General features: G+C 35.0%; 2 protein-coding genes across 7 annotated transcripts; one reads left to right on the top strand and one right to left on the bottom strand.

Annotated features, from left to right (window-relative positions):
- Nucleotides 1–43: 43 nt before the first annotated feature.
- Nucleotides 44–9,779, top strand: LOC115971152 (serine/threonine-protein phosphatase BSL1). Of its 3 annotated transcripts, none has more exons than XM_031090875.1 (21): nt 44–693; nt 797–857; nt 962–1,040; nt 1,170–1,249; nt 1,352–1,446; nt 2,033–2,132; nt 2,229–2,298; nt 4,376–4,477; nt 4,764–4,845; nt 4,957–5,130; nt 5,467–5,656; nt 5,748–5,952; nt 6,035–6,202; nt 6,289–6,527; nt 7,435–7,519; nt 7,617–7,715; nt 7,794–7,993; nt 8,076–8,151; nt 8,776–8,911; nt 8,992–9,131; nt 9,244–9,779. In XM_031090875.1, exons 1-21 carry the CDS (start codon nt 489–491, stop codon nt 9,325–9,327), a joined length of 2,670 nt encoding a protein of 889 aa, XP_030946735.1. In that variant the 5' UTR covers nt 44–488; the 3' UTR covers nt 9,328–9,779. The 3 variants fall into 3 exon arrangements, with proteins under 3 accessions (XP_030946735.1, XP_030946736.1, XP_030946737.1); XM_031090876.1 differs by having other exon boundaries at nt 382–693; nt 5,751–5,952; XM_031090877.1 differs by lacking the exons at nt 44–693; nt 797–857 and having other exon boundaries at nt 1,180–1,249.
- Nucleotides 9,780–12,535: 2,756 nt separating this feature from the next.
- LOC115972243 (nodulin homeobox-like) lies at nt 12,536–21,578 on the bottom strand. 4 transcript variants are annotated; one of them, XM_031092454.1, is made up of 18 exons: nt 21,447–21,578; nt 19,981–20,062; nt 19,841–19,892; nt 19,538–19,666; nt 19,266–19,424; nt 17,821–17,904; nt 17,618–17,743; nt 17,138–17,356; nt 16,559–16,690; nt 16,321–16,416; nt 15,719–15,880; nt 15,112–15,403; nt 14,898–15,023; nt 14,743–14,812; nt 14,484–14,547; nt 13,612–14,097; nt 13,490–13,524; nt 12,536–13,197 (listed from the first exon to the last, which is right to left on the bottom strand). In XM_031092454.1, the coding sequence occupies exons 3-18, from the start codon at nt 19,880–19,882 to the stop codon at nt 12,660–12,662; spliced, it is 2,760 nt and encodes a 919-aa protein (XP_030948314.1). In that variant the 5' UTR covers nt 19,883–19,892; nt 19,981–20,062; nt 21,447–21,578; the 3' UTR covers nt 12,536–12,659. The 4 variants fall into 4 exon arrangements, with proteins under 4 accessions (XP_030948314.1, XP_030948316.1, XP_030948317.1 ...); XM_031092456.1 differs by lacking the exon at nt 19,981–20,062; XM_031092457.1 differs by lacking the exon at nt 19,981–20,062 and having other exon boundaries at nt 21,292–21,578.
- Between the last annotated feature and the right edge of the window lie 1,434 nt (nt 21,579–23,012).

Genomic DNA, 23,012 nt, shown 5'->3' on the forward strand with positions numbered 1-23,012 from the left:
TCAAAGACATATAATGGTTGACCTATTAGGCTTCTCTCTTTCTTACAGGTGCCTACTGTCCAAGCCTTCAAGGTCCCGAAAAAATTAAAGAAAAAAAAAAAACCAACAACTTCTCTGAGAAAGTCTCATCAAACTCTCCGAAAAACCAAAAATTAAAAAAAAAAAACCCCAAACCCAAACCCAAACCTTAACCCCCCACAATCTCAGCAAAAACCAAGGCAAAAACCAAAACCAAAAACCAAAAGCTGAAAGCTGAATTCTACTCAGTAAATTACAACAGAGCGGCGGGTCCGGAGCTTAGTCCGGGCCCCACCTTCTTTCCCACCTTTCCCTCCGATCTTCTCTGCCTTTTGGACTCTCTCTCTCTCTCTCTCTCTCTCTCTCTTCTTCACAATTCAATCACACTCTTATTTCCTTGCTGGGTTTTCTTTTTCACTTTGTGATCTCTCACTGTTTTCAAGAATAGAAAGAAGAAACAAATCCTGATAATGGGTTCGAAGCCGTGGCTGTACCCGGCTCCGACTTATCGTAGTATGGAGACGTATTGGGATACAGACGAGGATGCGCCTGGTCCACGATGTGGTCACACGCTCACAGCTGTTGCTGCTTCCAAATCCAATGGCCCACGTCTCATCCTCTTCGGTGGCGCCACCGCAATCGAAGGCGGCGCTTCCTCCTCTGCTCCTGGCATCAGTATATTCATATCTCTATCTCTCATTAGCTCTTTTGTGGTTTGGAATTGAAATTGGGAATGAAAGTTTGGTTCTTTTTTCTTTTTTTATTGTTTTTTGCGTAGGGTTAGCTGGCGTGACAAATTCTGTTCATTCCTATGATGTTTTGACCAGGAAATGGACCAGGTGAGTTTCTGGGGATTTTGTATTTTTTCATGAAGTTTATATCTTTTGGGGTTAAATTGAGTTTTGGTTGATTTGGGTGTTTGAATTTTGTGAATTGGTTGCAGAATTAGGCCGGCAGGTGATCCACCCTCGCCACGGGCTGCACATGCCGCGGCTGCAGTTGGTACAATGGTTGTGTTTCAGGTGATTAAAGGAAATGTTTACGTGAAAAAGATTGGAATTTTAGAGCTGGGTTTTTGATTTTAGAGGTTTTTGTTTCTGGGATTTTATGGTATGTTTTAATAGTGTTATTGATTGGTGCTGTATGGCTAGGGTGGGATAGGTCCTGCTGGTCATTCCACGGATGATCTATTTGTGCTTGACATGACAAATGATAAGTTTAAGTGGCATAGGTGAGCTTAGGTGTCTTGAATTGATTAGAATTTGTCTTTCTGGGGTTTTTGAATTTTGCTTAAGTTGTGCTGTTGATCATTCTGTTTTTGATATGGATGTAGAGTAGTGGTACAAGGACAAGGACCTGGGCCTCGCTATGGCCATGTAATGGACTTGGTTGCTCAAAGATATCTTGTCACTGTTAGTGGCAATGATGGTGAGTTCAATTTGCTGTTCGATTATATTTTATCTTGTCATGTGTTATTGGAAGAGAAGCATGCCAAAATCACAAAGGAAACTCTGTTTTTGTTTGTTTGAATGATGTGTATAATGATTAATTTATTTTTCTTCTGTAAACCCACTAATGACCTCTACTTCTCAAAGATCCATATATGCATGATGTGCCATTGATAGCATTATAGGGCATTGGTTGGATCTATTCAGTAAATTATTAATTTCTCTCATACATATAATCAGAGATTACCATATAGAATGTAATTAAGATAACAACACTTTCTCACTCTCACTTGTCCTAGCTCTTTATTTAAACTCAGTGTTCGTCTTTTGTGTTTAAGCTGAGCTTTATCATGAGCAATTCAAAAAAAGAAAAGAAAAAACTTCTGCTGGTTTTGACTCCTCTTCCTTTGGTAGTAGATTTTTTTATTTTGGTTGCATACATATGTGAAATATAGAAACTGTGTGTGTATTTGCCAGAAAAATGTATTTTTATATGTTGCTGCAATGAGAATGTATGTTGTCATATGTTTAAAACCATGTAAAATTAATGTTTCGTTCTATTTCAGGCAAAAGAGTTCTATCTGATGCTTGGGCTTTGGATACTGCTCAGAAACCATATGTATGGCAGAGGCTAAGCCCAGAAGGTGACAGGCCTTCTGCAAGAATGTGAGTACTTTGTTGTAAATCTAAAAATTATTAATGTTTGTATTCATCCAGTAGACCAAATTTGTTTTATATTCATGATTCAACATTATTTTGTAGGTATGCAACAGCAAGTGCCCGTTCAGATGGCATGTTTTTGCTGTGTGGTGGAAGAGACTCTTCTGGCGCGGTATATGATATACTCTGATGTGGATTATGAAGCAGTCAATTGAATAAATTATGTGTTCATCATTGTGGTTTACTCTGCTCTATTAATTTTTGGCTGGTTTTGGGCATCTGGCTCAAATTTAGCTCTGAATTGGGGTCTGTGATTGCAATGTGCTTAATAATTTAATGCATATAAAGATGTGAAGTCAAGACGATCAACTAAAAAGATTTTGATGGGCCAATCTGTGTCTGCTCATTTGTATACATGGATAGCATGTACAATTCAACTCAACTCTTTTTATTTCTTTTTTTGGGGGTGGGGGTGGGGGGGTTGTACCTTGGATGTCCTGTTGGAATCACCAAGAGGTGCCATTTTATCTTCCCATTGAAAAATACATTGTTTTTAAAGCATGTTTAAACATCATAATCTACTCCCTCCATCCCAAATTGTTTGTTTATTAGAAAATCCAAAATTTTAAATTGACTTAATTGGCTTTGAAATAAGAAGTTACCAGTTTCCAAATTTTTTTCTTAATTTTAACTTAAATAAAGTAAAAGCTAAATTAGGAAAGTTATAAAAAATTGTGTTTATTGACTCTTAAAGTGGAAAATATTTTGGGACATCCAAACATGCAATAATAAACAAATAAAAGGGAACAGAGGGAGAATCTGCCATCCCATAAAGTAACACAGCTACTAGAATTATTGGTTGGAGTAACTCACAGTATAGAACTAGAGGCAGGTTGACCTGTAAATTTCCCAATAGTGTCCCAGTTGTTTGAGAAAATATTTCCTAATTATTTTAAAACTGATTTATGGCATTTTCCTAGTGTTTCAAAACCTGTTGCAGTAATTTGTATGTCTTAAATAGGTTTCCATGTGAATACAACAACAACAAAGCCTTACCTTGTGTTTGGATGGAGGGAGATAAGGGGAGAGTAGAGGAGAGTGGAAGATGGATAAATTTTAGTATATTCGGGCCACTATCTCCTCTACTCTCTTTTCTCTCCATCTCCTTCTTTCCAAATATACCCTTAGTCTCAAAATTTTTAGGTCTGCTATGGATCCTCTTCAATAGATTAGTTAGAATTGGCCACATGCATTCTTCTCCACCATTCTATTCTATCTGAAGTCATACTCTTTGTTACTTTATTAATTGACATGTCATTTTTTATTACTTTACTAATGTTCTTTTAGGTCTTTTTCTACCTTTTTTCTTTCTCTTAACTTGGATCAACTCACTTACTTTTTTACCAGCGATTACCTTTGAACATGGCCAAACCATTTCAAGCGCCCTCATCTTTTCATCAATAGGGGCTACTCTTATTTTCAAGGGGATTTCCTTATTTCTAATCCTATCTGTCCTGCCTATTTCTACTTATCTACCTTAACATTCTCATTTTAGATACTTTTTATTTTGTTTTTTTTTTTTTTTTTTATGGATATACTACTTCTTAACTACCCAACATTCAATGCCATAGAGCATAGCTGGTCTTGTAGCAGTCTTATAAAAGTTTCACTTTAACTTTATAGGTATTCTACGATTACACAATATTCTCGATGTGCTTCTCCACTTCATCCTTGCTCTTATATTATGATTTTACATTCTCTTTAATCTCTCAATCTTTATCAATTATAGATCCAAGGTATCAAAAGCTCTCACTCTTTATCTCTTGACCGTCAAATTTTACTGCCCTTTTGTCTTTGATTCTACTTTTACTAAACTTACATTCCATGTACTCTGTTTTTGTCCTACTTAATCGAAAGCCTTTATATTCTATAGCATCTCACCAAATTTCTAACTTGGCATTAACTCCACTTTTAATTTCATCTGCTAAAACTATAGGTTTCCATGTGAATATGAATCTAATTCTATTACTTATATTTATGTAACTCTGTTTTAGTAGGCATATTTACTTGGAATTAGATTCAAAGTAATAGAATTATTTTTCTATGTGAATATGAATCTAATTCTATTACTTATCTTAATGTAACTTTCTGAATTCAGTGGGAATGTTTGAATCTTGTGTAATCAATTCTATCTTGAGGCCTTACTGGTGAAGCTATGATCTAACTATATAGTGCTTACACTTCCACAGCCACTTGCTGATGCTTATGGGCTGCTCATGCATAGGAATGGTCAGTGGGAATGGACTCTTGCACCAGGAGTATCCCCTTCACCAAGGTATCAACAAGCTGCGGTAAGTAGTGAGATATGTGTGTATATATCTACCAATTTGCTAGTTATAACATTTATTTGTCTGTATGTGTGAGTATTCATGTACAAATCCTAAATGTGTTACTTCTGCATATTTTTGGATATATTCTCCATACTTGTATACATTCTTAGTGGGCCTGCATTGTTCATTCAAACAAGTCGGTTTGGGATCATAGGTTTTTATACTGGTAGTCTTTTTAGTCTTTAATGAATAATCTTTTGTCTTGAGCCTCTTTCTAATCACTGAACTTGAGATGTCTTGCTATCAGGTTTTTGTTAATGCACGATTGCATGTTACTGGAGGTGCCCTTAGAGGAGGACGTGCAATTGAAGGTGAAGCAGCTATTGCAGGTAATGTGCCAGAAATGTCATTACTGTGAACATATATGTATGTATGTATGTATGTATGTATGTGTGTGTGTACTTCTTTTAGAAAACCTTAAATGTCTTTTTTTTGGTTAGTATTGGACACTGCTGCTGGAGTTTGGTTAGATAGAAATGGTTTGGTCACCTCCTCTTCACGCACAAGCAAGGGCCTCACTGAATTTGATCCTACTTTGGAGCTTATGCGTCGTTGCCGCCATGCAGCTGCATCTGTTGGTGGTCGTATATATATTTATGGTGGTCTCAAGGGAGGTAAAACTCTAAAATCAGTATTGAAAATAATTAAGAATGTAACTACAGAAGCAGAGTAAATATTCAATCTGTTTGTTGGATTACATGGATTAAAGAAAAGATTTCTGTTAATGGAATATTATCTCCAGCCGGGTTAACATCAGAATTGCACATTTGCTGATAAGCTTCTTACTCTCTCTTTCTGTTTTATTTTTTTTATTTTTTTTATTTATTGTGGGGTTTGTGGGGTGTATATAGTCTTGCATTACCTGTTCTCATCTTTGTGTTTCTTTCCCCCCCTTTTTGTTAGAAGTTATCATCGTGGAAAATTCTGATCAAATATGTTACTCTGTGCAGATATTCTTTTGGATGATTTTCTGGTTGCAGAAAATTCTCAATTCCAGTCTGACATCAATTCTCCCGTAATAACATCCGAGAGAGCCTCACCAATATCAAGCCCCAAATTTAATCAACCTAACGTAAACCCTTATGTGACTACACCAACTTTGGATGGTGGACTAGATATTCCTTCTTCTGGTAGCATGAGGTATTGTTCCATAGCCCTCTTTCCTCTCTTTCACTCTTGCATGTTCTTTGTTCATTCATATGATAATTTAGTGGTGTATGTTCATCCTTAGCAGCATGGACAAAAATTCTTTGGAGAAATTGAGGGAAGCTTCTGCTGCTGAAGCTGAGGCAGCTACCGCTGTCTGGCAAGCAGTGCAGGCTGCTTCTGCTGCTCCTCCTGAAGAGACATCTGTATCAGATGATAACTCCCAAGCTGCAGAAACAACTTCAGATGGTAGTGATACAGAGGCAGATGTTCGTCTTCATCCAAGAGCTGTATGTCCTTTGCATCAGTGTCCTATATCTAAGTTTCTATTTTGTACTCGAAATGCAAAATCATACCATTCTGTGGTCACAGGTTGTGGTTGCGAAAGAGGCTGTGGGTAACCTGGGTGGGATGGTAAGGCAATTATCTTTGGATCAATTTGAGAATGAGAGCAGACGGATGATTCCATTGAACAATGATTTATCCTATCCTACTAAAAAATTCACCAGGCAGAAGTCTCCTCAGGGCTTACATAAGAAGGCAAGCATTATTCAGATTTAGAGTTTTTCCCTTGTTTTTATCTGGCTTACTTCAATGTGATCTATTGTCATTTGTATTCTTGCCAGATCATTTCTTCATTGCTCAGACCTCGGAATTGGAAACCTCCTGCCAATAGGAGATTTTTCCTGGATTCATATGAAGTGGGTGAGCTCTGTTATGCTGCTGAACAGATCTTTATGCATGAGCCAACAGTCCTTCAACTGAAAGCACCTGTTAAAGTATTTGGTGATCTCCATGGACAATTTGGTGATTTAATGCGGCTTTTTGATGAATATGGATTTCCTTCCACTGCAGGAGATATAACGTAAGTTTGATATTTAGTTTTCTGCTTTATATTATGGTAATAAATCTGATTAAATGGGGCAATTTATCTGTATCAGTTTTAGATTTTATGGATTGTTAGTTGTGTCAGAATCATAAATCTTGGATTATTTGGTAAAACTCCAGAGTCTATCCTATTTCTATTGTAGAGTAAGAAACTGCTGAATTATAATTGGATTTGACTTGAAACAATTGGGTTTAGGGTAATGACTTCCTGTATAGAATGAGCTGAAAGCTTTTGTAAAAAGAAATTGTTGCTTGGTTTTGAAGGTATGCATCTAAAGACAGGGAGAAAGGTTGAATATGTTTGATTCATGGGTGATCCTGCAAATAATGGACACTATTTTGGGTCAAGGTTGCACTTATGTATCATAAATCAAAATTAGTTGGGTAGTTCATGCTGGTTTAAACATTAGTGCCTTGGTTTGCTGCTTTTGGCTGTCATTTTTTGAAAAATTTGTTTTACTCATTGCACTGCACTATATTCTAAAATCTTTTCTATGTGATTTGTACTGATATTGGATAAAAACTTTCCTATCTAAAGCTATAATGCGTGGTGTTGGTCTGTGTTTTGTGGGTTGGGGTTAAGCACTTTAGCTATCTATTTTTAAAAGTTGCAAAAAACTCAGTACTGTGACCTACATAAGGCCCAGGGGATTATAGTAAGCTCCTTTTTTTTGATAATCTAGTAAGCTCCTTTGTATCAAACATGTTTCCCTTAACCTATTTGGGTATTCTCTGTGATTCTTGTTGCCTGTGCAAGACGTATTTCTTCTAATCAATGGTCAAGTGAAACTTTATAGAAAGTCTTCTGTGGTCATTCTCTATGTAAATTAAGAATCATAGCAAACAAGTTGGAGATGTTTAATGAGCCTGTCTATTTGTGTCAGGTATATTGACTACCTGTTTTTGGGTGATTATGTTGATCGAGGACAGCATAGCTTGGAGACCATAACCTTGCTGCTTGCTCTTAAGGCAAACTTCTGTTTTGAGTATTCCAACTTTAGTATACGTTCTGTTGTTCTTATTTACTTATATTTGACTCCATAGTGCTCTGTTTATGATTTTGCAGATTGAGTATCCTGAGAACGTTCACTTAATACGTGGAAATCATGAGGCTGCTGACATAAATGCTCTCTTTGGTTTTCGCCTTGAATGCATTGAAAGAATGGTATAGATGAATATGCATTTATGGTACATCTATATTGTTTGAGTTTTTTGAATGTCCTAATAATGTTTGATGTTGTAGGGAGAGAATGATGGAATATGGGCATGGACACGATTTAATCAACTATTCAACTATCTTCCACTTGCTGCACTTATTGAGAAGAAAATCATCTGTATGCATGGTGGCATAGGGAGGTCTATAAATTCAGTAGAACAGATAGAGAAGCTCGAAAGGCCTATAACAATGGATGCTGGATCTATAATTTTGATGGATCTTCTATGGTGTGATCTTCTCATCCAATTGATTTGTGTATTTGGTATTTATGTTCAAGATTTTTTTGTTGACAACATGGTACAAATACAGGTCTGATCCTACAGAGAATGATAGCGTGGAGGGTTTGAGACCGAATGCTAGAGGGCCTGGTCTTGTCACTTTTGGGGTACGCATAATATTCTTTATGTTGAATTGAATCCTGAATATATTTCCTCATGTTATGTGTTTATTTATTTATTATTTAATGTTATGTACTGATGTTGCTTCTGTGTCTGAGTTGCTTTTTGTTTTTTTTTTGTTTTCCCCATTTTCCTACTGCTATGGTCAGAGCTTGTAGCCACTAATCAAACATAGTATAACATTCAATATATATATATATATTATCTGACATATAGTAGATTAGTAGGAAGCCAATAGCAATAAGGGACAACCCACAGTATAGGATCCAGAAAAGAGGTTGTTTTCAGGCCAAACCCATTTAAATTGCATTCCTTTAATAGCAATAGACTTTCACAAATTATTTGACTGAGCTATATATCGTCAAAGTTGATTACCTGATAGCCTCTATTAATAACTATCATTAGTTTAATGTGGATAGTGGTTACGATGTACTATTATATATACCTTGGTTTAATTTGTTTGATATATATATGTTCTTGTCCAAAATCTATTCTATATTATACTTGATTCAGCTACATACCTCTTCACTGGGATACTGTTTTCTAGTCGTGCACTTTTGTTATATGCATACTTGCATTATGCAACCATTATTTATTCTTTCTACTTGCAGCCTGATCGTGTCACAGATTTCTGTAAGAGAAACAAATTACAGCTAATTATAAGGGCCCACGAATGTGTCATGGATGGGTTTGAACGGTTTGCTCAGGGACAGTTGATAACTCTTTTTTCTGCAACTAACTATTGTGGTAAGTAACATTGCTTTGGGGTTTCACCCTCTTGATTTGCAAGTATATGTAATATAGTCTCATATGGCATATACATTTAGGGACGGCAAACAATGCTGGAGCTATACTGGTAGTTGGCAGGGGGTTGGTTGTGGTTCCAAAATTAATTCATCCCTTGCCACCGCCCCTTCAGTCACCAGAGACATCTCCTGAACGTGTACAAGAGGACACATGGATGCAGGTATGCTTTTTGCATGGTGTTTTAATTGTGCCTTTATGTTGGATATAGATCCATTTGAGAATACCAATTCTTTTCACTGACTTGTGTCACACTTTATTCTTGTGCTCTGCAGGAACTTAACATTCAAAGACCACCAACTCCTACTCGTGGTCGACCACAGCCTGACCTTGACCGGAGCTCACTTGCATACATATAATGTTACCTGACAGATTTGTGAACTTCACAACTTGTCAAAGTAAAAATCTGCATTTCTCTGACAGGCTTGACCTTGACCTGTCCTGGGTCGGGATAAGTTTTCCACCTGTGACCAATATGTCCTATTGTAGTCTGAAAGATATGAGTTGCCAAAAATGAAGCCTTGTCTAGTGTACACATAGCTTGAGGATGGTAGAGGATGTAGCTATTAGCCAATTGATCATCGTTCTTTAACATTTGTAATTTATGTACAATTTAGAATGTGAAGATACTGTTGCCCACCATACAGATAAATTATAGGGAAGGAGAAGAAGCTTGTTTTGCTTTTGTGTAATGTAAAATAAACAACAATATGCAATTAATTTCTTTGTAAGGTATTTATTTGCATTTTGATAAGGCAATTTTGAAACCAAAGTTATAATTTGAAATGTTCATGGAGTTGAACAATATTCTTGTAATTGTGTCACTTATTGGAGTATTTATTTATGGATGGAGTTTGGCTTGAAACATATTTGGAGTTATCTTGCTCAAATTCATGATGTGGTTAAAGAAATCATCCATGTATAATTTTAGTGACGGGCTTTTTTAATGAATCACATGACTTGTTTATATAATACACATAAATAGTCTTATAGCCAAGGACTTTGTAATTGAATTGACACATCTACATGCACAAAATGCCTGGGTATTTAGGAGGGGGGGGAATGTTTGAGTTGTTGAATTAGTAGTATGTTATAATTAATTAAAAAAAAAAACATAGATAGTCTTATAAATGGTAATATAATGATTTGAAAAAGATAATTTTAAACATGTTTGAAGTCAAATTTTGTTTTTTATTTATCTTTCTTTATATGTTGGGTGACAAGGGTTCAGAAGTATTCATGCGTTTTTTGGGATAGCAAAGTTGTTGATAAATGGAAGCATTTCTTCTTTGGACATAAAAACACCTCAACAAAAGATTAATAAAAAATTGTTCTGTCAGCCATTTGTTCTTTTGAAAGAGATGAGCTCCCATGGTCTTTGATGAAACTAACCACTTAAAAAAAAAAAAACACACGCAAGTAGAACGATCAAATTCTACTGTACGCAATAGATAGATTGCTCAGAGGGATTTGAAAATAGAAAGAAATACATATTGTGTTAAGCAAACACCGCAGATCTCACAATTTATGGTGATCTTAAAATTGTAGTGAGGATTATTCCATGAAAGCAAAAGGCTCAACAACTACGGTATTGGTGGAAAAATGCGTGAATATGGTGAAATCACAGCCTTCTGCACAAACTTAGATTGACTTGTGTTGTGTTAAGCAAACACCACAAATCTCTCCTTCCCTCTCTTGCTATCCTTTCTTGCCAGCCCTTAGCGCCCAATTTTCCCGGTTGTAAGATAAAATTCAAAATTCCATTGGTCAGGTGGATTATGTCGCCTGAGTCGAAGGCATCACAGTCATCCCCCAATAACTGGAAGTGAACTGCAGCTGTCTCATCAGCCACAAGGGCTAAGCATGTCTTATTACAGTCTTGCGATTGTTCAAAAGTATGTACCGTGTTCATGTCATTCTTGGCTGCAGGCACAACGTCTTTAGGAGAGACCATCCTTGCTTTCTAACTGCAAGAACCTTAACATCAAATCAAAACGAGCATTGAATGCTTATATGGGCAGCAAGAAACTAAAATGTTTAGTCAGAAAATCATGATTGTAAAAATGACTTTCTATGAAGCAAAATTATTGAACCTTTCGTAGGCATGTAGTCACTTGGGATAAAACCATAAAATATGCACTTGGTGCTTATTATTGTGTCAGTGAAAACTAGAAAAACACAAAAAAGCATGAAAAATCAACATAAGAGAAAATACAAGAAGGAAACACAATAAAATACATGGTTCACCCAACTAGTTTTTACGTTAAGTATCGACCAATACAAAGATATAGAAACCCAATTTCTATGCTTTGGCAAACAATGAATAAAGAAACTGATACTGTCCATTTAAAACAATACAAGGAATTTAGTAAAACGTATTGAAACTTATCAAGCACTTACTGCAAACTTATAAGAACATCTATTTAGCTCTAGCTAACATTGTAGCATCAGTTTATTATGGTGACAATAAAAGGCAAGCTAATTGCGTGCAAATAGATTCTGATCCTTTTGGTAATTTTTTTTTAACACATAGGATGCACACCCATAAATAGATTGCAATTTGTCAAATGCGTAACTGTAAATTTTAGTTGGAATAAAGAGAGTAATTCATACAAGTTATATTGGACTCTGGTTCAGGCAATGGCCAATTGGGGTCAAAGTGTGAACATTATTAAGAACCTTTCTCATGGAATTTTGTAGTAAGCACCAGAATTTGCAGCTTAGCTACCCGCTAATGTGGTAAATCGTTTCTATTTTAAGTAACAAGTTCCGTTCCGGTTTGTATATTGGAATATAATATTTTGACACACATGTTAAGCAGTTATTGGCTTGCTACACCAAAAACGCAATGTTGATGTGGTGTACTTGCTGCATAAGATAAATTTCCCATCCTTTGGGGTGAACTTGACTTTCCCAGCAAGGTCTTGGCATATAGTTTGACACAGACATACTACCCAAGCTATGTTGTAATTTGGAAAACAATAATGCTATGGAGTCCATAATTGTGGAAAAAGAGTATGGACACAACTTTTTCACATCAAATTTTATAATTGTTGAATTGGTAGATTGCGCGTGATGGACAATTGACACACAGACTCATTACTTTTTTTCCACCACTCATGGTCAATCAACTAAGCAATTCTGAAATTTAATATGAAAAAAGTTGTGTTGGTAGCATTGGGGCCTTTTTCCTTTTTCTTATGGCAAAAGTACTTTTGGATCCAGTGTAAAAACCTATATCTGTAGAATTTGGGCCAGCTAGCCAACAGGCCGCGCTTCTTGCCCACCTTGTGGGTGCAGATGCCAATGTGCCATCACTTTCCTCCCCATATTACCTACTTCTGCAGTTCTGCTCAATGCTGCAACTATCTATCTTGTAATCGTTATTTGTTAAGTTTCAATGGCAAGCACAAAACCATAAGGTTCATACAATCTTAACATCAGTTATTTGATTGAAGCAGTGCCATACCTTATGAGTGTTACTAGGCTTATCCGAACATATTGAACATAAGTAAAAACAAAAAAAATTTGCATAAAAAAAAAAAAACAAAATTTTTTAAATTGAACCTATAATTGATTTCTTTTCTTTTTGCTAAACTTATTCTTGGTTTGTGTCTAAAAGATGTACAATTGACAGCTTGCATGTAACAAGAAACTATCCCCCCAGCCACTTTAAGAATGGGATATACATTCACTGAGGTCGGATAGTGAATATTCTGCTTAAATCCCACAACACTCTAACTAGCCCTATCTTTGTTTCAGCCTCTTCAAATGACATGCCTGTAGATTTAGAAGGGTGAGGAAGAATAGTCCCTTTCTCAACCTTAAGCTCATAAACATCCAGCACGCATGTCTTTCGTTCCTTCAACTTCCATCCATACCATTCACCATGCATCTGATACACCTTTCCCTTACCAATCTCCTCTCCTTTCACATTTACAAACATTACACACTGACCTGGCTTGCACTGGACAAAATCTGCGCGGCCAACAACAATAAAGTTTGACTGGACAATCATAGAGTTTTCACCATCACTAGCTCCCAGAATGCTTTGAGGATCTCCAAAAGCATCTCTTGGGACATAAGAATCTTCACCAGGACTCTCAGGTGAGTCATTGGCTAGTCTCAGTGAACTGTGCTTGTCTTGAAGACCATTTTCAACCTCTAGTGCTGCACGAACAGCCTTAGCCGCACGGGCACGAGCTAGCCTGACTTTCCGGTTGTTCAGCCTGTTGATAATACAAAATCAATGATTTTTCATTACAAAGAGAACTGTCAGAAAATATATCAAGTGCTAGGATAGAGACTACGTGAGACATAAATTACGCATGTACACATGTAACGTATGTACATATTGCAGGTGTATGTGCTGATATGAGGACCCCAAGGGATAGAGCACAATGGCTGAGGACCACAACTCATGAAATAGAGGTCACTGGTTTGAATCTCCTCTTCTCCCTTCCCTTGGGGCCAAAGCTCACTCATTAAAAAAGAAAGGTGCTTATATAAAAGTTTTCTCACCAGTTCTTTAGCTGTGCAGATGTAACCTTTGAACCCTGGAAAACACAATGTAGGAACTCCTTAGGCACATGTTATCGAATTAACTTACACCATTTATATATTATGAGTTGCAAGTGACGTACATGAAGACTTATTTTATGAGCCCATGATTGTACGGAAGCTGCATTTCTCTGCATATCAGGTTCATCTAAGAGAGCCCTCTCGATCATATTCATCTGCCTATCATTCATTAAAGTTCGTTTCCGTTTTCTTTGCTGCTTTTCTTCACACTGAATGGTTTCAACTTGTTTGTCCATTTGATCAATGGCATTCTTTCCTCTAGTGGAACTCGTATCTGAACCACTTGTTTCAATATTCTGAGCATCTCTGTCCATTTCTCTCAAACCTTCAGATGCTCTTGTACTGGATATACCTTTACCCTCCCTCCTATCTTGCGTCATCATATCATCACCATGTTCCACATGTCCCCTTTTGATGCAAAACTGGTCCATTTCTTGAAAAGCAGAATCCTTGAACATTTCCTTCTCTAAGTTACCATGTTGGCCATTAGAATTTGGAGGTTCTTTCCTCAGAAAAGGTGATGAGCATCCCTCTGGACTCTGAGCCTCCTATAAGAGATAAAAATTTACTTCCTTAGCTCAATATTTTGAAAACAAATTAAATCGCCTAACTCTGTAAGCCAAAGAGAGCATTGGCTAATTTATATATTATCTGAAATTTTAAAGCATATGTATGCTATTTGATTCTAAATTCAAGTTTTATAGTTAACAAAATTGCATGCTATTAACGGGCAATTTTATGACAATGTTTGCTGATGTTCAGTATAGAAAATTTAACCCAAGATATAGACTCAGGTTTTCTTTCCTCAATTTGCCTCAGAAGAATGGTTCATATTTATAAAGGACATTAAAAAGAAAAGGAAAATAAAAAGGATCTTGCAAAGTGAAGAAATAAAAGGAAATAAATTAAAACTGCTCCAAAGGACTAAATTTACCTGCACTTGTTTTTCCTCAAAGTCAGCAGAAGTAATTAATGATTGTAATTGGTTAAAGAACACCCTGAAAGAAAATTCGAATAAAAAAAATTAACTATGTCAAAGAGTTAGTGAAGTCAAACAAAATACGTTACAATGGAGGAAAGCTAAATATAAATGCGCCCACAAGCATACATAAACAGAAATAACAATATGAATTCTTGCTAATTTAGCCAAAAACATCTGGGAGAGAAAAAAAGTTTAGTTAGGTTTAAATAACCTTAGGAGCTGTACATCTTCCTCGTTCAAAAAATTAGGAATTAAAGATTCTGCATGACTTAGCAATGAACCTACACAAACAAGTTATCCATAAGGAATGATATATTATCACAATTATGTCCACAAGAACAAAAAGAAGAAGAAGAAGATAATTACGCAGATTCCTGCAAACACTGGCAGCTTTTGGAGCATCAGAAGTAAAGGAGAAACCAGGCAATGATTTTGATAGATCCATTTTCAAGCACTCTACAAACTTGTGAAGGAAGAGGTTCCGCTCCTGCTCTGTGGATTAAAAGAGAAAGTTTGATCAATGTAATCAAGAATCCTTATATGTACAGCTAAAGATTATAAACTTTAGAAAAGAATCAACCTTCACAGATGTTGGGATTAAAACAATGAAGATTTGCTATTATTTTGACAAATAATGATGTTCTCTGATGCGCATAGGAAGCCTGACGTATGCTATTGGGAATTAAAGTAAATTCCAAATTTGTTTCATTTGGTTGGTCCAATGATGAAAATTTATCCAAAACCCATCCAGCTGCTGCAAATGAATCATACTCAAGAGTAGAATCATCTTCCCTTACTGGGAGGTTAGAAGAACACCAACTAGATACGAAATCTCCATGAGGAAGTGAAAATATTGCAGTCAGAACTTTTGTCTGGAAAGAGAGAAAAGACTTGGTCATAAACTATTAGAGATGCTTTTAAGGCAAATACGTAATGTATGTGCACCAAATGCATCATCAATTCTAGATCACAGAATCACTATTTGAAGAAAAAATAGGTAATAAATTTTTTTTTTTTTTTTTTTTTGGTAAAGTATGTGCATCTCTTTTGAATCAAGTAATTGCACAGCCTCTAGATCTCAAAAATTATCAAAGAACATTGGACTCTCAAAACAGAATTATATCAAAAGTATAATATTGGAACTATAGTAGGTATCTAGTCTATGAAGCCTGATGATGATAGCTTACAAAGTATATTGTAATGTAAGAATGAAAGTTTGAATCATCTGAGAAGATGTCAGCTAGGCGCATTGCATTGAGTTGTAAAAAACCCATGGGGTAACATCTGTCAGAGCAGGAAGCAAGATGTTTGGGATCCCTACCAAGCTCAGTCTTCAATAACCCAAAAACCTGCTGACAAAACCATAGTTAAAGCAGGCTTTACGCACAGAAAAAGAGTATCTAGAAGAACAGTAGAACGTTCAAGAAGACAAAAAAATGGACTACTGTCACTTGCATAAATGCAGTTTGCAGTCTACTAGTAATGAGGGAACCCAAGGGTTGAGGACAGAAAAGTTGATCTCTGCTTAAATTACCATCTCTTTTGGTACACACTCAAAAAACCAACCTCACGAAATGTTCCATAACCAGAAATAATTATGAAAAGAGGACCGCAGGTATAGACAATGAAGTGAAAATGATAATCATGTTAGATCCTCCAGCCAAAAACATAAAAAAAAGGTTGGGTCCGTTGGTGAGCCACTTCAAAGCAAGCCACCAAGCTGCTGTACAAGAAGTCTAATGGTCCATTGAGAAGGATAGCCCACTCTCAGAATAATACAGGAACTTACCTCTAAAGCTACAGATTTTGCCAAATCCAGGCTCCCTGGTGAACTAGCAACGTCATCCAGGTAAGAGAGGCTTTCTGATTCACACAGACTCAACAGCTGCAAAAGAGGAAATGTAACTAGTTTCAATAAATGGGGTTTGTTTACAGAGGAATCACACAATGGGAAGCTGCAGTAGAATCTAAAGTAGCTGAAGCCTCAGAGTAGAAATTAACAGTAAATCTTCATCACTGGGACTCACAATTGATAGGACTTTAGCTTTCAGCCTAGATACAGCAGCCACAACTCTGGAGGATTCTACAAAAGGCGGTGTGACATTTAGTTTCAAGATGGCTCGCGCCAAAAACAGAACACAACCCTTTTCACATAGTTCCTGAAATAGGACCAAAACGAGAGTTTAATAAAATAACAACAGCTGTATATAATCTTAAAGAATCAACCAAATAAGAAAATAGAATTGGCCAATAACTTTACAAGTATCCATTAAGTCAATTTTCAATAAGAAACCCATATGTCATATGACCTTGAACTTGTTTAATAATTGCTACAATCTAAACCATGATTTTGTCAGCCAAACCAAGAATTTTGACAATGCAAATCTCCCTGTTTGTCTCACTGCCTACTTGCCCTTGCTTGTAAACAATGCAATTGAGAGAGGGTTATATCTACACAGATATCTACCCAAGGGTACTTCTGGTTTGAAAAAATGATGAACTCATCCCATCTCTTTCCCTTTCAGCCAACTGATACAACATATAAGAGACCCCTAACATATCATTCACTGAAAACAAAAGGAAAAATAGAGTTCTGGCTTGGAAACCTTATTCCTGAGTAGGCGCTCCAGAAACATTTTTTGTTGGCACAATGATTGAAGAAACTGTAAAGAAGCCTCACATTGCTGGCAGAGATAGTTAACTATTTGTTCAGCAGTCAGATTTGATTTCATACATGAAACAGGATATTGAGTTGACAGCTTGATGTTGAGAAACCTAATGGCTACAAGAACTGCTCCAAAAGCAGCATCCATAAATACGTCAACCTGTAGCAGAAAGATTCATGATCACTGACTGCATATATGTGTAAGCTTGCAGAACTTGATAACTGAGAAGGGGAAAAAGAAATCTAGCAAGAGCAAAGATTATACTCAGGAACTGATTAAAAATGTAGCTTAAACTGATGGAATAATGAATATAAAAATGTTCCATGAACATGAAAACAGTAGCTTTGAAGAGAGATTACTTAAACTGAACCCTATTTCTATTAATAGCAGCTTAATCAAATCATGTGGGGTAAGTTATACCTTAGGGTGTGCAAGCAATACATGAGCAAGATCTGGCCATTGTGAACATATACATCCTGTTAATAGATATAGACTGCATGCCACCATTGCTGAATGCATAAGGGGCATGGAGTCATTACGGGTTTCCTGCATCATGAAAGTAAGTCTCAATATATATAAGTAGTACAGATGATAGACCTCAGAAGATGAGGATTGTGGAAAACCTGTTTATAACCACCAAGAACAATTAGCAAATAAAACACCAGGTCAAGCAGCTGCTCTGTCACCTTGACATCATCTAGCAAAATCTGAAACCATAATTCAAGCATAAGAATCTTGAGAGATTTTGTAGCCTTTAGAATAGCACCTGTTCTAGCGCCATGGCAAAATACTCGAACTTTTGGAAAGAAAGAGATGGAGGTCTCATACATCCCAAAGAGACCATGAATAAGCAAAGTGAATAAAAGAAGAAAGAACAATTCAGCAATTAAACATAAATGAAAAATAGCATTCACATTGTCCCTTGTCATGAACAATCATTTACACAGACATTAACAGTAAAAACCCCAATTATACAACAATACTCTACTATCTTGAAAGGAAAAGGAGAAGGAAAACATTCGGTTAAGAATACCAAAATCAAGTTTTGGCATTATATATATAAATGGCACTATGATGATCAAGATTATAGAAGTAAGCTTGACCATGTTTGTTTGATTAGGTTCTAATGTGAGGTGGATGTTTGGTTTATTTCTAGAAATCTTATAAGAATTACTGATTCTTCCCATGATATCCTTAGGTTTTAAATACAATGTCAAGCATTTTACTCATTATTTTTATAAGGCAAATAAATAATAACTAAAAAATTAAAAAGAATATGAGCTGTAAATTAAGTGAAATCTCCTAAAGTAATAGTCTAGTATAAGACCAAAATAATATATATATATATATATGTGTGTGTGTGTGTGTGGGTATATATTTATTTATGTTATTTAACAAGACATCATGCATTTTCGATCAAAATTATTTATTTTCTTAAAAGACTAAAACATATCAAAATAGGAGAAAAAAGAAAAAAAGAAAAAAAAAAGTTCAAATGTGAATTTAACCATATGATGAAAAAGAAAGTTAAATACATAGCATAAACACTTCTTGAAAGAAAGAAAAAAGTTACATCGTAGTTGGTAGTAAATTAGGGTATAATTGTAACTTTTAAATATCGTAACTTTCCCAAGTCATGAGAATATGGATACCCACCTTTTTAGAGGGAATCCACATTCCCATGGCTTGATAAAGTTCTGCTTTATTTAAACTAAAGTAACAATTATAACTAATTAAATATATATTTGATGAACTAAAATATAAAATTTTCCAATAAAGTGCTTATGCTATATAATTCCTTGATCTATTTGCAACCAGGTAATGCTTGGGAAGCCTAAAAGACTACCCCGAACCAAATGAATACAGCTTGCTCAGAAAATCCATCAAGTCTCCAGACTCTCAACAGACATTGGAGCAATATGTAATAATATGTTAAGTCCTCAACACATAAGAAACAAACACAAGATTAATAATAATAGAGACATGATAAAATAATAATAATAATAAAATAAAAAAATAAAAAAATAAAAATTTAAAAAAAATCTTAAGCAAGAATTAGTATAGGAACCTGCTCAAGTTTAGCGTGTCGAGGTGCTAAATCACACAATGAATGTAAGAGACGAATGCCGGATAACAAGTATCTGAACAGGGTTTCATCTTTGTCAGATGACATAAGCACTGCCATAAGGTGTAAGGGAAGAAATGCTGCAAGCTTCTCCATATCAATCTGAAACAAATCATAATCTAAGATCTCACATATTAATAAAAAGGTAAGAACAGGATTGCATATTGATGATAAACGACGACCATGATGCTGATGATAATGATGCATTATCTGACCTTAATTGATGACCCCTTTTTATTAAGGTAGTGAATAGTGAAGTTTTCGGAGTCCCTCAATAACTTATGAAGTTCCAGGGAGCTAAGCCCATGCAACCCCTTCACTGCTGAAATTAAGTCAATGGCTTCCTACAAATAAATTGAACTAAATTATGATGGGAACAGGAGGGGATATGAGTTGAAGAAACAGATTTAAATTTTAAAAAAAAAATGTAAAATAGTTAAATCAAACAGACAATCACAAGAAAGAAAAAGGATAGAAAAAATATGCAACCAAGTTCAGGTTAAGTTCAGATTACTTACTACTGCAGAACTACATGATGGTTCTTCCATAGCAAGCGTCATTCTTGAAAATCTAAAGCCAAGGGGAAAAACAATAACATAAGAAAGAGAAGTAGAGCAAGCAATCACCAACAAGAGTTTAGTAAGCATAGGATAATTACTATTTTGCAATTTAGGACGGCAAAAAGCTTGATTATGTTGAAGTCACTCCAAGGGCTAAAAGTTGAGGGCAGACAATGGGACCTAGTACAAGTAATACTTATGGAAATTTCAAATGTAAAAAGGAATCTGTATGAGAAGCAACTCCCGCTCCTTCCAATTATGAAATGATGCATAGCGAGCATTGCGGAACTTGAGTTGCATAGAAGACATCAGATTTTTTCTATTTGGAAGCAGGGTCCATGATGGTTATTGAACCTCAATCTTCAACACTTAAAATTGGTGAAATTGCATGCATTCCACACAGGTATTCTTGCAGCAAGTGGCATATTAGACAGAGCCTAGGAAGCATGAATTATTTCAACTAGCATTTATACATGTATTGGACACACATCCAATATGGATACTCTCACAAGATACTTAATTTTTTATAATTTTTCACTCCCTCTTTCACCCATTTCCCCTCTATGAAACTAATAGCTTCTTAATTGGTTTCATCATTCAAACATATTTTGCACCTATTAACATTTCTTGTCTATCTTTAAACTGAAAATTAGCATAATATTTACCTAGGAATGTTTACTTTTATATCAATTAATTGAAGCATCCATGCCATATTGTATACTAAATTTTCAAGAATTGACAAATCGCTGTGTTGGTATTGAATTGTATATGTATTCTGTATCCATATTGGTGCTTCCTGGGATAGAAATCAATATCATAAGTTAACAATCACCAAATCAATCCACAAATGATTAAACAATCCCCCATAAGACAACACAACTCTGCCACGCGTAGAGCCAGTCAAGCTCAAAAAACTAAATCCATTTACAGGGCACCGAGTCATAGATTGCATCCCATGAGAAACAACAGTGAGGAAATGCAAATAGCACTACAGCTACTGCATGCATATGGAAGTGCATTCACACCTAGACATGCAAATGCAAATAAAAACTCACCAAAATCACATCTTTCCTTTGGAAATGAGAAGTTTTACTCAAAACACACACAACCCATTACTCTTAAGTATCAAAATCGTCATGTATATCAATTAAAAAGCAATTATTAAACATTTGCCAATACATATAGTCCCAAAAGAAAATCTAAAATGCAATACATAACTTTTTATCAAATTGATGCAGACTGCAAAATCCAACTAGCAAAACACAACTGAACTCATTAATGCAGTAATGACAAATTCCATAACCAAAAAAAAAAAAAAAAACACAACCAAGAAAAAAACTAAAACAGTATACAATAATTGAAAATTAAACTTGTAACTTCAATATACAGTAAAACCATCAAAAACCCACATCAGAAAACCCTAGTTCTGTAGCAACCATGTTGAATTGAACGTTAAAACCCTATAAATGCAAAGACTTTTTCAGAGGCTACTGTGTGAAGCGCACAGTAGAAATGGCTTTGAAAAAGTGTATGTATTTGTATTCAAAAAAATCAGAAAGCTGACCTGAGAACCGTATCGACGAGCTTCGAGTACGAGATTTATATAAAGCGCCTCAAAAAATAAATATATATTAAAAATTAAAAATGAAAAAGCAAGAAATTCGCGGGTGTTTTTTTTTTGAGCTAATGTACACACCTCGAGAATGAGATTTGAATTGTAAAATGCAGTTTTGTTAAGGACTACAATGTTATTTTGCGTTTCAGTGTTTTTTTTTTTTTTTTTTTAATAAAAAAATTTATGTTTAGTTAATTAATAATTTAATACTAATGTGTTAGATTAAAGGCCTATTAAAGATACTATATAAAACTATATACATGTATTTGTGTATTTATGTATAAGATATAAACTCCCAAAACAATTGGGTTTTTTTGGGATTATACAAATCAAGATTAAATTCTCTCAAAAAAAAAAAAAAATCAAGATTAAATATTGAAAAAATATTTGATTTTTAAACATTACTTCTCAAATTATTAAATAACTATAAATTTCACAAATAAGTGATTATGAAAATAGTATTTTCAAAATAGTTATTATACCATGGTACTTCATCTTATAACTTTATTGGAAGTTCTTTGTTGAACTTCTCTACCTTCTAGGTTCACTTAATTACTTGTCAGTTTCGAATTTCAACGCTTTGTGAAGGGTTTCATTATAGCTTCCTTAAATATAAAATTCACACCTAAGAATGATATAAAGCTTTATCTTAAAAGATTTACACCAACTTTAATTCTCTAAGACATAGCTCCTTGATTATACATAATGCCACAAACAAATCCAATTAAAAATTATGTATACCTCAAAACAAAAGGGTTTTTAAGGGATTGTACAAATCAAGATTAAATATTGAAAAAAAAAAAAAAAACAATGTTTAACATATGTTACTTTTCAAAATATTCAATAACTATAAAATCCACAAACAAGTGTTATCAAAATGGTAATTTCATAATAGGTAAAGTGTTGATCGTGATACTTCACCTGATAATTATATCGGAAGTTTTTTGCCCAATTTCTCTCCGTTCTTGATTCGTAGAATCATTTGAAAATCTTGATCGACGCTTTGTGAAGGGCTTCATCATAGATTTCTTAGTATAAATTTGACCTACAAATCGAAACTTTTATCTTCCCCTTTTAGATTTATACCAAGGTTAAATCCCAAATCAATTAGGGTTTTTTTCCCTCTTGAAAGGCTTCACATACCTCCTCGATTATACACAATGCCACAACTAGATCCGAGCAAATGGCAATAAAGGAAATCAAGAGATTAAATAGTTTATATATGGAAAAAAATGTAGTTGTGTTTTTTTTTTCCCTCATTTTATTTTATTTAATATTCTTCATAAATAGTTTTAAGACAATAAATGATTTGTAAAAATGGATATTAAATAGTAATAGAAAAGAAAATTAAATTTTTGGTACCACTCTCCTTGCATGCATGGGTTGCCAGGTGTAACTTACCCAAATACAAGTCTAGAAAATTAAACCGGGAATTCTTCCATGTATGCTCTAATAACGTCATTTGCTGCAGATGTCTTTTCTTTTTATTTGAATAATACTTACTACTCATGTATT

Source organism: Quercus lobata, chromosome 12, assembly GCF_001633185.2.
Source record: "Quercus lobata isolate SW786 chromosome 12, ValleyOak3.0 Primary Assembly, whole genome shotgun sequence".
Lineage (NCBI taxonomy): Eukaryota > Viridiplantae > Streptophyta > Magnoliopsida > Fagales > Fagaceae > Quercus > Quercus lobata.

Excerpts from the sequence above, each read along its gene's own strand:
- LOC115971152 (XM_031090875.1), top strand. The coding sequence starts at position 489 with ATGGGTTCGAAGCCGTGGCTGTACCCGGCTCCGACTTATCGTAGTATG. Across the intron at positions 4,846-4,956 it reads AGGTGAAGCAGCTATTGCAG|TATTGGACACTGCTGCTGGA; the intron begins GTAATGTGCCAG and ends TTTTTTGGTTAG. Across the intron at positions 8,912-8,991 it reads TTCTGCAACTAACTATTGTG|GGACGGCAAACAATGCTGGA; the intron begins GTAAGTAACATT and ends ATATACATTTAG.
- LOC115972243 (XM_031092456.1), bottom strand. The coding sequence starts at position 19,882 with ATGACGCTTGCTATGGAAGAACCATCATGTAGTTCTGCAGTA. Across the intron at positions 19,667-19,840 it reads CATCATGTAGTTCTGCAGTA|GAAGCCATTGACTTAATTTC; the intron begins GTAAGTAATCTG and ends ATTTATTTGTAG. Across the intron at positions 14,098-14,483 it reads TTGAGGAAAAACAAGTGCAG|GAGGCTCAGAGTCCAGAGGG; the intron begins GTAAATTTAGTC and ends TATCTCTTATAG.